Below are 16,845 nucleotides of genomic sequence, written 5' to 3' on the forward strand. Positions count from 1 at the left end.
ATCTTTTTAGAAAAAGGGGGAAACGATCAAAGACAAAAGTCGGGACAGCCACACGATCGCGTCCCAAGTGTTCTGCAAAATGCCCCGCTTCTCCCTTGCCCATAAGGGACCGGTAAGGACAGGCAACGGGGTGAATTTACACCTAGAAATTATTTCTTCCTATTGTACTGATGCTTCTGCAGGGCGCTCTGATTTGACGCTGAAATAAGATGCAGATGGGCTTCTGGCACAGATTCCTGGGGCGTTCAGAGTGCTGCAGACATATCCTCCACGCAAAGCAACAGAAAACCAAATAAAAACTTTCTTAAAACCAAAAATCTCGTCCCAAATCTCTCATAACATCCCTATGTTCAATGGATAAAGAAGGAAGACCTTAAAACCTGAAGTCTGAAACACGGTATTTTCTCGGGGATATTAATGTAACCTCATCACCACCTTGCATTTCAGCTGAACCAATACAATTTTAATTCTGGCTTCTGCAGAGCAGTTCTTGTTACGCAACTGCAAGCTACAAATAATGCATATGCCCACCTTCCATTCCTGTAAGGTACTTCCTAAAAAAAAAAAATGGGTTACATAAAATAATAACATAATTAATAGGCAACTTCTGATATCGCACTTCACAATCTTAAGAGGTACAAAAATACAGAAAGATAAAAAGATTTTTTAAAAGTCTTTGCACAAATCAAGGTGAAGAACTTACGAATTTGAACTTTGATTTCTCTCCCCCAAATCTGATGACTTTAACATTTCAAATTCCTGTTGTATCCAAAAAATTATCTTACATGAACTATGCAATTACAGCTCTTGCTTTGCTGAAGTCCTCCTTAGGGAGTTCATTTTAGAACTAGCTAAAGCATCCATCTGCAGTAATTTCTTTACTATCAAGCAAAATCAAGTGTTAGCAAGCATTTACCAACTGAGTTCACTGCTTCAGTCAAAGACAAAAAGATTCATTCTAGTCCAGATAATATTTTTAGGATTTTCAGCGGGGCTGGGAGGGAAGAGGAGGTTGTTTGGTCTTTTTTTTTTTTTTAAGCACAATGATCTAACTTCTTTATCTCCTAATAAAAATGTTATGTAACTCCTTCAGACTGAACTACAACTTTTCTGCTCCAAAGCCTCCTACGCTGCTGGGGTTTGTCAGTTTGTTTTTTTTTTGCCAGAGATGCGCCGTTTAGGCACTGTCACTTCAAGGAAAAACAAGCACATTTGTTATTTGTTATTCTATCGTGTACCATTATTTACAGGCAGGCACAGCACATCAGCACAGCAGCAACAGAACATTTCTCTCATTAACAAAAAAAAAAAAAAAAGTTGAAAGACCAATAAGAGTAAAAACATTTTTATGATGTTTTAATGAGAGTCTTTTCATCCACAGGTTATCAGACCTTAATTATACCACAGAGTTAGCAACCTCGCACCACTTGCCAGCGTACGCATCAAGATGATCGCTGTATTTGACTATTTTTGTGCTTAAACGCACTTTAATAATTCACCAGCTCAGGGCTGGAACAATCAGCACCTAATGAGAATAATTAGCCATGCAAGAACTGCAGGAGCTCTGCCAGCTCCTCTTTTTGCTTTATCTCCTTCCATTTCTGCTTTCCGTCATTTATTTTATACGCTTCAACTCCAGCTGCTTCATCTCGCCCCTCCCTTCCGACTGGTCCCTAACCCTCCGCATTGGCACTACCGGTATTCTCCCCTCTCTTCTTCATTGCTGCTTCAAAACAGGAAAATATTTCAATTAGTCAGCTGTTGGAAGAAAAATATGAGACAGAAAGTATAAGTAGACTAGCATGACAACCATGTGTATTTCAAATATTAACCTAAAAGCTCCAATTCACTCTTTTATATTGTATTTTAAAACATACAAAGAAATAACTTTAATTTGTGCTTCCGACATTTCTCCGCAGCCGTCCCTGTGCTTGTGAGAAAAAGCCACCCTCAGAAATGATTACATAGTTTATTACTGTGTAAATAAGCACATCTTACTCATGTTTTCTTCATCGTCTACATCCATTGTGAAATACTTTTGCTGGTTTCTTGGCCGGCGGAGACTGCTTCTGTCTGGAAAACAGAGAGCGGAATATTTAAGCTGTAAGGTACCGACACACAAGGTAAAGCATTAAATCCCCTTCAAAAGCAGCAGCCTGGGCAGTGGCTCTGCTGTGGGCTATCCACGGTTTTTGCTCTATTTTCACGTAGTATTTCCCCAAAGCACAAAGTATTTTTCACCAAGTATTTCTGTAGCTGAGGTGCACTCTGCAGATCTGCAAATCCGACACGGTTTGCAAGAATTTGCGGTTTTGTATGATGAACTATGATTTTTTGTTATCTGCAACAGCATGTAAACTGCTTTATCTCACTACCTTTTTTTTAAAAAAAAAAAACCCCAAAATAATATCTGCAAGTTACCACAGAGACAATGTAAGCCGTCAGAACACTGACGATGCAGTTTTTCACCCAGCACCAAACTTGCCGAACATCCGTTTGGCTTGGTTAAACCCTGACCTAAGAGTCTTCCTAAAACCGAGACGAGCACCAAGGACCGAAACACGCAGCCCCATCGCAGGCAAAGACCAGAGGGGTGGAGCAACCCTGTCTCCTACACGTGGATTTTCTTATTAACTGAAACCTTCAGGTGGTCTCACATATACTTTATCTGGCTGTGGGGCCATTGTGTTTAAAAAAAAAAAATAATAATTTAGATTTTATATTTTTTTTTTACCACAAGGACTTCCGTTTCAGGAGAGATCGATCTAAAGGTGAATACAAGCATGCAGCATGCAAAACATGTACATGTGTTTGAAAGGAGGCACCACCTTTACCCAAATCAAAAGCACTCATTTAAGAGTAATGGGTTTGTGTTTTGGTTTGGTTTTGCGTTTTTCATGATTCCAGTCTTTTTTTCACGAAAACTAATCACGTACACGGTATCTGTTGCTTTCTAGGTAACTGCTCCACTCTGATAACGCCATTATGCCCAACAGGGAGCACTGAGCCCCAAAACCGCGCGGGGACTTACACTTTTAACAACATATCCACTATCACGGTGAGGAAAAAGGAGCGGAGCATTAACGGGCTTCGCATCCTTACACCAGAGTGGATCAAAACGTGGAAATTTGTCTTGTACTCGCCAATCTGCTGTGCATCTGCCTCTTAACTTTTCTGAAGAACGACGACGAAGCATTGCACTTTCTACATCCTGCATTGCAGTTTTTTTAATATAATGCATCCATTTTCTGCTGATTTTTTACCACAACTAAATGTTTGGAAAGTACCTGAAGGGAGTCAAATCCAGTGCAAGTGCAAAATCATTCCGTGATAATCTGGTCCGGTATCACGTCTGTAAACTTTGATTCCTTTTGCTGACAATCCGATTCAATTAAGATTGAAGTCCTACTTTTAAGTGCATCTCTGATACTACTACGAGTAGCCCGCAGAAATCACAGGGCAACACTTCAACCTTCTTTTGTTATTTCCAACAAGAAAATTAACTCCAAGCAGAATTCCAGTCTTTCACTTAACTTCCTTTTACCACACCAGTATGAGCTCTAATTATCCACGGACCTTTTACTTACACTGGACGTATCTTAGAAGTTAACTGCGCGGATATATCAGGTAAATGTCCAGGATACCGAGGACTCAGCAGAACAAGCGATACTTGACTCAGCCTGGGGCTGTGGTCTCATGCGCCAGATCAGACGAAGGAACTGATTCGCTACTGGTACCAGTAAAAATACCTGGGCGCCGTTGCTGGGAAGAAGAGAGGCGCGGTGATGTCTTAAGAGGATGCTGCTGGGAATGGTAGCACCTTGTGAAACCAAGGGCTGAGGCTGCAGCTGGAAGGAACAGGGAGATCGGGGTGGGAGGCTGAGGTGGTTTGTCCCTTCGGAAGCGCAGGAACACAGGAAGGCAGGCGGCATAAAAGACGCTGCTTGGTTTCACGCTGCTGTACGAGCTGGCGCTAAACTATTTGTTTATTTGTTGTATTGCGTTTTGCCCTTCTCTCAGCGAGGACACACACACACCTGTGTCTCAGCCGGCTGCTGAGGTCAAAGATTTAGGAATGTCAATGCTCTGAGACTCCTTTAAGTGTCTCTCTTCCCACCTTTTTAATTCCGCTCTGCATCAAAACCCTGGTCAGCTTTAGCTAGCAAACAAAAGGCAGAGCTTTGCCCTGATGTAGTTAACACACAGATTGCGTAGTACGGTAATCTGAGTGCACAATATGTAATTACCAAGTTCTAAAAAAAAAAAAGAAACTCGCCATTCCGCCTCTATTTGTTATTTTAGGAGACACCTCACGCAAAGCACGCAACAGCACAGTGGAAATCCAGAGCCCGGGCCTAAACGCCAGACATATTGAATTGCATTGTTCTGCTTTGTTCTTTTTAAGTCGATTTGGTTTTATCTTTGCTAACGTAAGAAGCTAAACCATCACTTCAAAACGCGGGATTTGTAAAACCGCAACGCCTGGCACCCAGGTGATTAAAATGTAAATGTTAAATGTGTGTATCGGAAACAGTACGAAACCCGTAGTCCAAAAATAGCAGATACTGAGAAATTACTAACGATGTCAAAATAGATGTCAAACTTACAAATAGATGTGTAAGTTTGGAACTTCAGCATCCGTGCTAAATATCGTTATCTGGTAATTTAAAATTTACCCTCAACCAAAGAAATCCTCAGCACACCACTACTTGCAATCTTTAGTTTACTTTTCACAGCAGGAGCTAAGCAGCCCTTACTGAAAACACAAGGCGTGCCTTTAGCGCTCATTGCACTAATTAACGCTATGCCTCCAATAGCAGGATGAAAAATAGGTCTCCGTGTTTGTCACCCACTGTTTCAAAACCAAGGCCCACATGCCTGCAGATACCCTGAATTTCCTGCCTCTACTGCAAAAACGTTTCTGGTCACCCTGGTTTTTGACCTGAACAAGTGCCTCTGCTTGGGCAAGATCATTCCTCTTCATTCCCCAGCCCTGCCTGAGGAAGACAGCGATTTAAGTAACCAAAAGGATTCTGCACAAACAGGGAGGAGAGGCAATGACAAAAAAAAAAAGGCAGCAACGTGCTTCTGAGCACAATGAAGCTGCTCACATTTCCCACTAGCCAGACAGTAACCAAGCAGATTGTACAACTATGACAAGGCAAGCAGCAAACTCCCCGCTAACTGTGTCACCAGCAGTGCAGAATTTCGAGGGGTACAGAGCTAAAATACTGGACTCACACATACTACTTCTCCTGAGGCTCCCTGAAACAAATCACAGCATTTCCACAACCTGGTGGGGTTTTTTTTTGTTAATACAAAGACTATGTACAAAATGATTATGTAAACCAGTGTACTGGTCCGTAACAAACCCTGTTTTCCAGGTAACGTGTGCATATTGAAATTGCTTCCTAGACCATCGCTTCCAGCCGGGGTACACGTACACACAGCCATCCCTCACGCAGCAGGTTGCTCTCCTTCCTCCATCCCTTTGGCTTCGCAGAAAGCTTGTGCGGTTCTTCGTGCCCAGCCCAGCTCCATCACCAGACAGCTGCCAGACCAAATTTAACTTCATGCCACAAAGACATCAGCTGTGACTGTCCCACCAGGAATGAGCTCCCTGCAAGTACCCAGAAAGCTCTAACACTGTCCTCTCATGATTCTACCCCAAAGCTCTCCTGATGCAACGCCCAACGGTCCTAGAAACTGCTACCCAGGAGGTCTCAGCATCAGACAGCCACCGACTTACTTTAGGTTGGCTCTTCTTCATCATACTCATGGTGACCCAAGGGGGATGCAGAGCTTCCCATCGTGTTTTATCCCAGCTGTGGGCTACAGCAGCCACAATCCTGGCTACTTCACTTCAGGCTGGCTAGCAGAGTCTTCGCCTTGTGACAGCATCTGTCACAGTCCAATAACGGGGGAACAAACACACCGGTAACTAAAGTCACCGTACACTGGCGTGTTTTACTAAGAGTAAAACAAAAACCCACCTCAATCACTCTTCATTTAGCTAGTTTAGGAGTCAGAAATGCCTTTCAAACATACAAGTGGGAGCTGATCAGAGCTTCCTTTCTTTCTGACTCCAACAGCCTCTGGATTTCATCCACACACCGAAACATCGTGCTGAAAGGGGCAGCAGAGCCACCTCGACTGCTTAATACTGAAAGAATGACCAGCTTTTTCACTGCAGGTACCAGTTTTTTTTCACTGTGTTATCCTCAACAAGAAATGGCAAACATCTGTATTATTTACCGTCGGCAAATATGTGTTTTATTGCCTTTCTTGCAGTACCACCTGTCCCTAGACCTATGGTCACCGGGGGCTGGAGCAGCGATGCCTGCAGCAGTGCCAAGTGCACAAGCGCCAGCAACAACCGACAAACAACTGAAATACTTAACGAGGAAGAAATGAGTGAAAGAACTGGGAAGGGAAAACAGCTGCTTTCCAGAGAAAGTCAAAGGAATGGCTACAGCTTGGAGACAGCTAGCTCAACGCAGGACGTGGGTGCGGTGGGGCCTTACGGAGCACTCCACAAATGAAATGCCAGAGCACCACGTCGTTGGGGTCACCCCAGTCCCAGCTGGGAAGCAACAGACTTTGGAAAGAAGACACCGCTTCAGGAAACGTGAATGCCTACTCTGCAGGTGACCAGATGACACTCAGCAGGATCTGCACCACCCTGCAATGCCCCGGGCACGCTACCGTCAGGCGGGCAGGATCACACCCCCGTCCAACCCAGGTCCCTGTAAGGGCACAAGTGTCTGGGAACGCCTGGCTCATCCATTCGTAACGACAACGCGTGTCACGATTCTGCTGCGGCAGCACCAGCCCGGGCATCTCGCTCGCACCTGGTCACAGATGGACAGAGAGAGGGGAGAGGATCGTGCAAATCAGATAAGCCTTTTCCCCTTAAAGCGATTAGAAATTCGAGCAGAACTTTTGCTAAACGGGCTACTTTTGTTTGCTCTATAAAAGCTGCTTAAATTTGCTTTCCATAGAGAAAGCCTGATTCCCATCCTAATTAACTCCATACTATCAGTGAGGCTATAACTCTTGGCATGCTAATCCCACCCTCACCCAGATTATCTGTTGCGCCCATTATGGACAGTATTACACACAGTTACTATCACAGTGAAGAGGAAACATTTCTCTACAGTAACAGAAGCAGCAACACTCATCCTGTGTAGACACCACAGTTACATATATTTAAAATGCAGCTATGCCAAAAAAGGATAGAAATTGCGTCTACAAAAGGTGAAATTTTTCATAGGCTACAAAACCCAACATTTATCCATTACGATGAAAGCACCGGTATTTAATTTCCTTGTGACGATGTAGATTTCATGACAACCAAGCACGGACCAACCAGGCATTTTGGAATCAGAATCAAACTCCAACGGCTCCATTGTGTTGCCAGCCCGCTGTACCCTACGGAATTCAGGAAAAGCACGCTCGCCTGTTTTCAAACTATCCCCGCCCTAGCGTCCGTTGTACGTGGGTACGCAAGTGCATCATCTAAACCATAGGCACGTACTCACCACATTTGGGGTTTGAAAACACACAGCCGACGCAAGTGTGAAGACCTAATACATTTTTCCTTGAACCGATTACCAAAAACAAAGGGATAAATAATAGTTTTTTAAACTATTAATTGAAACCAAAGCATATTTACTGTTTAAAAAGCAAGCATTCCAAACATGTTTGATGCTTCTTGTCAAAAGACGTCATGTTTTCCAAGCTTGTGAGTATCACTTTGTTGCAATAAAATTAAAAATGTAAAATTTAGATCAATAGCCAAGTTAAGTGCTACTATAGATGCTCTTTCTATAGCCCTGTCCTTAACGGGCTGAAGCCAGAATAATGTTAAAAAGTCATAATTTAAGCCATGCGCCTTTGTGGACTGGCTCTTTGCATACCGGGTGACGGACCCCAGTTTTGGGACAACGTCCTGGTTCTGGCTAGGATGGAGTCAACTTTCACCTGAGCTGGGAGGAGAACTGGAGCTGGTGGCCCCTCTAGCTGGGCACCCAGCTGGGATAGCTTACTGGTTACCCAACAGCTGGGGTAAATTTACCTAAATTGGCCCAAGGGCTGGTCCATCCCATGGGACACCAGCTCAGGGTGTCAGTGAGGAGGGTGCTGAGGGGAGCCTCCTGCTACTGGGGAGGAAGCTGGGCATCAGGATTTGCTGTGAGCTCCTGTACTGTATTTGTTTTCCATCTCTGTTTTGTTTTCTTCTGTTATTTCTCTTAATTTTTTTTTTGTTTGTTTCATTTCAACCCATGGGTTGCTGCCTTTTCTTTCCCAGTTCTCCTCTCCGTCCCACTTGGAGGGTGCGGGGAGTGAGCGAGAGACCGCATAGCTTGGTCCTGAGCAGGGCTAAACTAGGACAGACAACAAATTTAGGATAAATTTTCCTTGAAATTAAAACAGTTAAATGTTAGAGGAAGGACTTTTCCTTTTGAGTAAAGATTCTTTTCAGAATTATTTACTTCACTGCATATGAAACAGTAAAATAAAATGCTCCCAAGACAATAAAATGCTTTAAAGGCTTTAGCCAGTTGAGGTATTTGTAAAGACCGCAGGTACTTTCAACACCAATTTTGAAAAGTCCGCACCACCACCACATATGTGTGACTAAATAAAGATTAAAATTGGGAGCAGGTGCCTGGGAAATTCTTCTCTGCAACCAGAGTCAAGCGCAACGCTCACTGTGCCAGGCCAGCGAGATGCTGGGAGAGGGAGAGGTTATCAGGTCCAAGCCTGAAAGCAGAGGAAAAGCAAGCTCCAGTTGGCTAAAAGCACGGGTAAACAGGAAGCTAGCTGCATAAATATTTGTACAAATGAATGCAGACTGTTGGTGGCGTTACTGAAGTTTATAAGAAACAGAATGTACACAGTTGTTTGGTTTTTTTTTAATTACTTAAATAAGTGTGCTAAACAGATTTTGGAAGCATCAACTGAGATGAAGGGTCAGGAAGAAGGACAGTTGACAGAAGAGCTGTAAGGCACATAGGAGGTGCCGTGCCAGAGTCATAAATAACGCAGAGCCTAACGACACCAAGCTGTCTGTCCACATTTTCCAACGAAGCGTTTGCATCCTTTTAAGGTTTAACCATGTGTGTTTAAGAGTTAGGCTAGACACAGTCTTGGCAAATACCAAATTACCACATTTTTTCCCAATCTTTTCCTTGTAAAAAAAAAAAAAGAACACTTGAGAAAAACGAGCAGCGCTCAGCATTTCAACAGCAGCTTACTCCTGCACGGCTCTCCTCACTGCTCTTTTGCAGAAGTCACCTACTACAGACCCCAGGCTGAGCTTGGCTGACCGCCTACCAAGCCCCATCTCCGCCTCCTGCTTTCCCGTGCTTTGGTTCCTTAAACATTGTGCCACAGGCACCGAAACTCACCCTGCGTGGAGAGGAAAGGGTTCAGGAGAGTGTATCGGGTTGGATTGAGTCACCTCCGTGGTCCCACCGCTACATTTCAACTCAACGCACGTTTCCCCTGCATAGAAAGCTGCGCACACACCGTCTTCCCGGGCAGGGAAGGGGTAGAAAAAGAATTACCGATACATAAACAATATTTTTAGTACACGTACAGATTCCTGGTTCATGGACTCCAAAAGCATCCATAGGCTGCTCCCTTTGCTTGGCAAACCGCTGCTCAACTCACCTAGACTTGAGCCTACTCTGAAACTGTCCTGCCTAGGCGAGGATTCGACTGTGACGCCTAAAGCAAGGAGTAAAGCACACCTGAAGTCGCTTTTAGAGCGGCACGGGTGGGAAGCTGTGTGGTTTTCACTACGACTCCCCTACCCCAAGAGCATCACTACAGCAAGACGACTCTGTGCATTTTATAGAAGCAACACATCACTGATTCCATCACGACTAACTTCTGAGAACCACCCTCTTAAAGTCAAAAATACTTGGAAGAGAATGAATTAGATGTCCAAGTAACATCTACTTTTCCTAGCGAATAAATAGAACATGTAGGGGACGGTACTCAGCTGTGGCAGACAGAATGAACTTCTCGTCACTTTTTACACACATATTAATTAGAAGACTAATCTTTCAAACTTGCTGTCACTACAGTTCATGGATTTTTAAATTTTTTTTTTTTATTTTTCACCTGGCTTCCAGAGGTACAGGTAATAAAGATTTTTTAAAAGCCCTTCCATATAAAACAGGGCTCATACATGCTTTCAGAAATCGGTGGTAGATTTTTTCAGAAAACAGACTCTGAAGCCAGGCTGCTCTCTACAGATCCTCTCTTGCCAGACCATGCTTGATTACTTCTGAAACCATTAATGATTCCGTTATCATTTCACTTTGAACAAGGAACAGCGCCTTTGACTTCTTTGACCTTCCAAACTTTCATTCGAGCAGCTTTTATAACGCAGCAAAAATGCAATAGTAACTCCGTCGCTGCCTGTAAATAATCCACTTAGCAACAGACGTCCAGAAACCTCTCGGGCCGTACGGGGGCAAAGTCTCCGCACCGCTTCAGCACTGAGGCTGGGTAATGGCTGGTGGCGTCCGAGCAAGGACAGCTTCCAGAAGGGCTTCACCGAAACCACGCATTCGCCTCGGACAGCAGGTGGGAGTAAACTCTCAAGTTTTATTCCTAAAAACCTGCTCCGAGATACAGGACACAAGTAGAGTAACGCTCTCTGACAGCACTGGAAAAGCTTCTGTTTTGAAAAAAAAAAAAAAAAAAAAAAAAAGAATAAAGGAAAAAGCTTAATTGCTGCTTAGAAATCTAGAGCCTTCCAAAATCACAATAAAGAATAACTGATGTAAATATTAGTTAACTGCTTTGGGTCAGTGCTTATAGAGCATTTGACAGGTGGAATAGGACTGCGGAGAAAGCCTGCTCCTTGGCTGCACGAACTTTTGTCTTGGGTACAATGCTACAAAAAAAAATTCAAGTTTCAACTGTACTACGCTGGTGCAGTGGAAGGGATTTTTGCTTTAACAGCGAGCGACAAACCAAAGTCCAGCTGTTAGCTAAATACACTCAGCGAGGACGAGCGGTTCTGCACAGCAGCACACCCTGCGATATTGAGACTACAAGCAGAACTGCGAAAAGCTTTCCTTTCCTGAACGCATTCCGTGCCATGTCAAACAGCAAAACGACATCTCAACGTGTGCTAATTGCAGCGGAGTCATGGAAAAGTACAGCGTATTTACACTTTTAACTCTCTGCTGGGTTTGAAACCTCTGTTTCCCATAGAGTATTTCCAAAGAAAGGAAGAACACCAGAAGCACTTCAAAACATACCAGCCAACACAACAGTGCTTGCTTTTATTTCCCCAAGTGACGACTTGGAAGATTTTTAACTAAGTCTTGGCTGCAGCAAGCAAGTACACACTTCATGAGTACAAAGAGCGATATAACTTGCATTTCTTCTGTTTGATTATGCTGTGTATTCACTGCACACAAAACCTTTTTTTTTTTTTTTTTAACAGCTATCTTGGTTTATTCTCATAATTGAGGAAAAACTAGATATACCTTGAAAGGAAAATTTAGTGGCTAACTCAATGTTTTATGTTAACTGAGAATGGCATATATCAAAAAATCCAGAACCTGACAGATGAAACAGTAGTCACTAGAAAGGAGCAGAAGCCAAAAAGCTGCAGCTTTAGGGAAGTTTTGTATTTGTTAAAACACACTTTCCTTCCAAACTCTGAAAGCTAAGTGAAATAAAATGTTAGGAAATGTTGAAGGACTCCATTCAAAATACGTCTTTTACTTCATAAATCCAAAAAGAAAACACTGAAGTTGCACTTGGTAACGAAGCTTTAAACCTCACCTGAAAACTTCTACGTTTACAACCCCCCCCCCAGTACTTTGTTTCAACCGTACAGCAATTACAACGCTACCTTTCCGCTCCGATCGTTTCTTCCGCCTCCGTTTGCCGCGCCGCCGGAGCGCGATGAAGAGGGTCCCCATGCCCAGACCCGCGGCTAGAAGAGACGCCATGCACACCCCTCCAGCCCGCCTCCTGCACCCCCTTGCCCCCTTCTAAAGAGGCAGGGATGCGTTCCCGAAAGGAGGGTCACCCCGGCGCCGCCTCGCGCTCTCTCCGCCCAGCCGAGGCCCGTTCCTCCAAGCGCGGGATGCAGGGATGCACAGTCCGACGAACAAAGATGAACAAACGCTGCAGCTCATCCCTACCCACCGCAAGAGGCACGGGTGATAATTAACCCTTCGGTAAGCGAGAGGGACAAGGAAGGACATTTTTCTTTAAAGGACAATATCAAAGACATCCTCACTACTGGTGTGGCAAGGCAAATTTATTTTTATTTTGTTATTAAAAAACAAGGGCAACTTTTTGGTCTTATACATATCTCAGGAACAAGGAGAGCCGTAAGCAAGGAAACGTTTATACATCCCAGTGCATGAAGCCAAGATGCCTCCAGCATCCTTTGTAATTGTTTCTCGTGTTCTTAGTTACGCATTTCATACACTGCCTAGAAATGCACAAAATATCCCTGTGGACAGCCGGAATACACAAATACGCAAATCTCAAAAAGCAACGTTTGAGCCGCGCTTTTTCCACACACGGGTTTGTGTGCCGACTCTTACTGAGAGACTTCCCAATGCCAACATTTAACTGTGGCCTTTTCCAGCTCTTCTACAAACAAAAAAGCAACATGTGACATTCTGGGACAATGGGATAGTGCCCTGTTTCCCCAGTTTGAGCAGCCAGCCGAACACAGGTTCATCCTGCGGGTCCTGTGGACCAGCAGCACGGACGGGGGGTTGCAGCTATCCTTGAATCCCGCCTGCAGATTAAAGTTCGCAGGACAAAACCCACCTTCCAGCACGGGTTGTCTGCAGGTGCAAGCTCCGTAAGTTTCTTCAGTGTGGTACCAGAGTGAGGAGACTTCTCTGACAAGTCACCTCCACCTCCTCTCAGACCTTCACTCTTGGCTCTTTGGAAGAGAGCACATGATCAAATTTTGACAAATTCTGGTAGACGACTTAAATGGAACATCATGTTTTTACAACTAGCCAGATGGGCATCTTTGGAAGAACATTGCCGCTGGCATCTCCCATTAGCAGCACTTCACTAGCCAAAACCAAAACGCTCACCGCTGGGACTGGGTTGACCTGCTAAGAAGGAGCCCAACCTCTCCACCTCCTGCTCCCTCTGCTGGCACTTGTTCTCCAGATCCCAAGGACCAGCTTTTTCGTCTCCAGTCTGTGACGGAAAGCTTCTGAGACCGAGTTAACTTGTAGACTGAAATTATTTCTGCAGGAAGCCTAAGCACTAAGGGCTGCAAACTTCCTCACTTACTTCAGAAGAGCTGAAGTTCTACTTCCACATCTGTGTTAATGGACACTACTGAAGACAAAGAAATAACCACAGGACAACTGGTGCTCAGTTTACACAATTTAAAATGAAGAACTTGCCATGGTGGAACAAGCCACCAATGCCATGGTCAAGCTACCACGTGTTCACCACAACCAAGAAGGCCAGGAGGAAACTAGTTCCACCATCATCTAAGACCAACTCCCCAAATCAGTCTTCCCTGGGGCAATAAGGTGTGATCTTCCTTTACAGTAGACATAAGTTCAGGCGCTTTCTTACGCTTCCAGCATCTCTCCTTCTTCTACTAAATACTTGGGCTCACAGACCAGAGGCATTAATACAGCAAGATTTCTCCCTTCACAGAAACCAGAAATAGCCTCATTTAAAAGTGACGACAGTCTGACATCAGGCCCTGTCATGCTACATCCCAACAGGTCTACACGGTCATGGCAAGATTAAGGTGGACATCAAGGAAAGCCCAGTGAAGTCCACAGCTCCAGCGTCAGCGTGAGCACTTTCCCATTTGACCAGACCTAATTCAAGACCAAAGTTAGTGGTTTTGCACCTCACTAATTAACGGTTTCAGGCCCAGTCTGACATTTCAATACACATTAAGCTGTGCATGATGGGTATAAAGACTGAAAAAAAGACTCCTCCAACTCGCTCCTGTAGCTCTCCTCTCCAAAGCAGTTCCTGCTCTACCGGCCACTGCTCCCCAGGGCGAAGTGACTCTGGGGTACGAGAATCAGCAAGAAGATCCGATGTAATTTTAGCTTGAAGGATGACAGCTTTCCATAGAGAAAAAAGTATCTAACATCTGACTTCTGATTAAGGAACGTACATAATGGCCTTTGGAGAGGAACTTAGTGACCTACTGCATTCATTTGCAGATGGCACATTAACGACAGACTTAGTAAATAAAAAATACGCAATCTGCAATATGCATGAGATTAAATATTCAATATCCGTAAATATATTGCAAAGTCTGCATGGTTAGAACAAAGCAGGGTAACAGCTGACTGCAAGGAGGCAAACGCGACACACCAGAACAAAAAAAGCGACATATAGCTTTAACGTGTACCGTGGAAGCAGTAAAACCCGCAACATCTTGTATTTCACAGATTCAATGCCCACAGAGGCAGAGAGGAGAAACTGGACTGCCTTCTCTCGAAAGAAAAAGCAATTAACTCCCAGGGGGAATTCCGTTACGTACCCACACATCCATCTCACCCGCATCACTGAATCAGGAATGCAGAGACACTAAAGAACTAGAATAGAATAGAACAGATTCATTAAGGTTGGAAGAGACCTCCAAGATCATCAAGTCCAACCGTCAATCCAACACCACCATGCCCACTAAACCATGTCCTGAAGTGCCATGTCTACACATTTTTTGAACACCTCCAGGGACGGTGACTCCACCACTGCTCTGGGCAGCCTGTTCCAGTGCCTGCTACTCTTTCACTAAAGAAATTTTTCCTAATATCCCATCTAAACCTCCCCTGCTGCAACTTGAGGCTATTTCCTCTTGTCCTATCGTTAGTTACTTGGGAAATGAGACCAACATCAACTGAGATGTCCTCCATCAAAACAACAGACTGACTAACCCAAGGGAGACCAGGAGCTACACAGCAAGCTCACTAGCTTCTCTAACACCTAGGGCACTGGGACAAAGCCAGCCTAAATTTCTGTGGATTTATGGTTTGTGATAGACGGGGTTTTGTGGCTAAATATTTGTAAGTACCACCTGGAGACCCTGTAGCTGTGGCATCTCTAGTCCCTTCCCATCCAGGTTGGAGACCACATTGCAGCCCTTCTGCCAGATGAACCACTTAGCAAGTGTCTCCTTCACCCAGCACTCTCCACAAAACTCACAGCAAGAACCTATCATATCTTTAGGTACCCACCAGACTCACTTCAAATCAGGTAAATTGCAAAGCTGCTGGGGAAAGGAGAAAGAGGACAAAAAGAGTTTGATCACAGAACACAAAAGAAACTCACTACAACTTTTTTTTTATATATATATATAGCATTAAAATCTCTACGCCGCAAAAACATCCTTGCAAATCTCATTTACTTGCAGATTTGGCCACCTTGATCAGCTTACGTCACACACCGTATTTTGTAAGCACTCTTAGCGATTTTTTTTTTTCCTCACATGTAATTGTGAGGAATTCATGTACTTTTCAAGCACCAGGATGGCATTACAGGCCAAGCGTCAGTTTTCCTTCAAGTTTGGTGCAGCAAGAATGAACAGAAATTAGCAGCATTAGCTACAATTTGTATAGGCTAATTACAGCCTGAGCATTTGCTTGGCACAGTGAATCTCGAAACACAAAGCCGCTGGCTGCACACCAGGAGCCCCAGGAGCTTTGATACGGCACACCTCAGCCTGCAGCTGAACTCGTCCGGTGATTAAATCCACTCCAACAGCACCATCTACTGTTACTCTACATCCAGAATTGATTTTACATCTATCGCTCCCTTCACCAAGGAAGTCCAAATTAGAAATAACTTACCATGTTTGCAGATTTATTCTACAGTAAACTATTTTGGAACATCTATTTATTATGAAGTTTGAATCCTTCTCATTTATTATGAAGTTCGGATCCTTCTTCGTCTGTATCCTTCTTACTGGTTTACTCTGAGGCCTGAACATCTGATTTTTAACGTACATTCTTTCTGAAGGACTCTTCAAATACCCACCACTGTCAGAAACATATTTAAGACGTGCTTCCAAGGCAAAAGTGGTAACCATCCAGAGAGGAGAACTGAGCAGACGCAATCTCTCCGTAAGTAACATCAGTATTTTAGTCATCATTTAAACAATAACAGATGCAGCTACCCAGTGGTGCTAAGGAAAATAAGAGCTAATTGGAAGGAAAATCTGAAATCGTTTTAAAGGAGGTTAAAAAAGTCTCAAAGATCTTGAAGTTATTTCATAGAAAGGGAAAAAAAAAAAAAAAAAGAGTCATGCAGGTAGGGTGATGTTTGGTGTTAGGAGACAAATTACAAATGGGACACATTTCCTCCTTTCCCACCACAAAGAGTTATCGAGATCATCTCCAGTACTCCAGCTCTCAAGTCCTACATGCCAGCATTACATGTTTATTTTATTAACACGGACTGGATAAAAATTTGCAGTCAGAAGCGTAATTTTTTGTAACACGTCCATCGACTTGATACAGTCTGATATTTCTTACCAGTATTTGCTCTATTTTCAAACTGTACTGACCCAGTATCTTTGAAGGGGTTTAGTGTACAAACACAAATAAAAGTGACGTATGAAATAAAGTTTTAAATAACTCCTTAAATGGAGGAGAGAGAACTTCTCTCCTCCAACTTATGATCTGAACGCATCAATCAGACAACAAAGAATCTGGGAGACACCTGCAAACACGGTCATCTGCTTACCTTTTTAACTACGAGAGACACATGCTGATTCTGCAACCTGCAAGAAGAGGAAACACCGTTAGCACTTTTTTCTTTGACGTACGTAACTGCATTACAAATGGCAGCTCC

General features: G+C 43.8%; 1 protein-coding gene across 3 annotated transcripts in view; it reads right to left on the reverse strand.

Moving 5' to 3' along the window:
- Window positions 1–16,845, reverse strand: part of ADARB1 (adenosine deaminase RNA specific B1) — a 78,828-nt gene that overhangs the window by 37,641 nt on the left and 24,342 nt on the right. For 2 of the 3 annotated variants that reach the window (XM_086751044.1, XM_086751045.1), the window contains exons 2-3: window positions 16,738–16,774; window positions 1,999–2,073 (exon numbers count right to left, since the gene is read on the reverse strand). In XM_086751044.1, coding sequence (XP_086607170.1) covers window positions 1,999–2,026 — 28 coding nt within the window. In that variant the 5' untranslated portion in view covers window positions 2,027–2,073; window positions 16,738–16,774. The remainder of the gene's footprint in view (window positions 1–1,998; window positions 2,074–16,737; window positions 16,775–16,845) is intronic. The other variant, XM_086751046.1, reaches the window with a different exon arrangement.

The sequence above is a fragment of the Chlamydotis macqueenii genome, chromosome 6, assembly GCF_036417535.1.
Source record: "Chlamydotis macqueenii isolate bChlMac1 chromosome 6, bChlMac1.mat, whole genome shotgun sequence".
NCBI lineage: Eukaryota > Metazoa > Chordata > Aves > Otidiformes > Otididae > Chlamydotis > Chlamydotis macqueenii.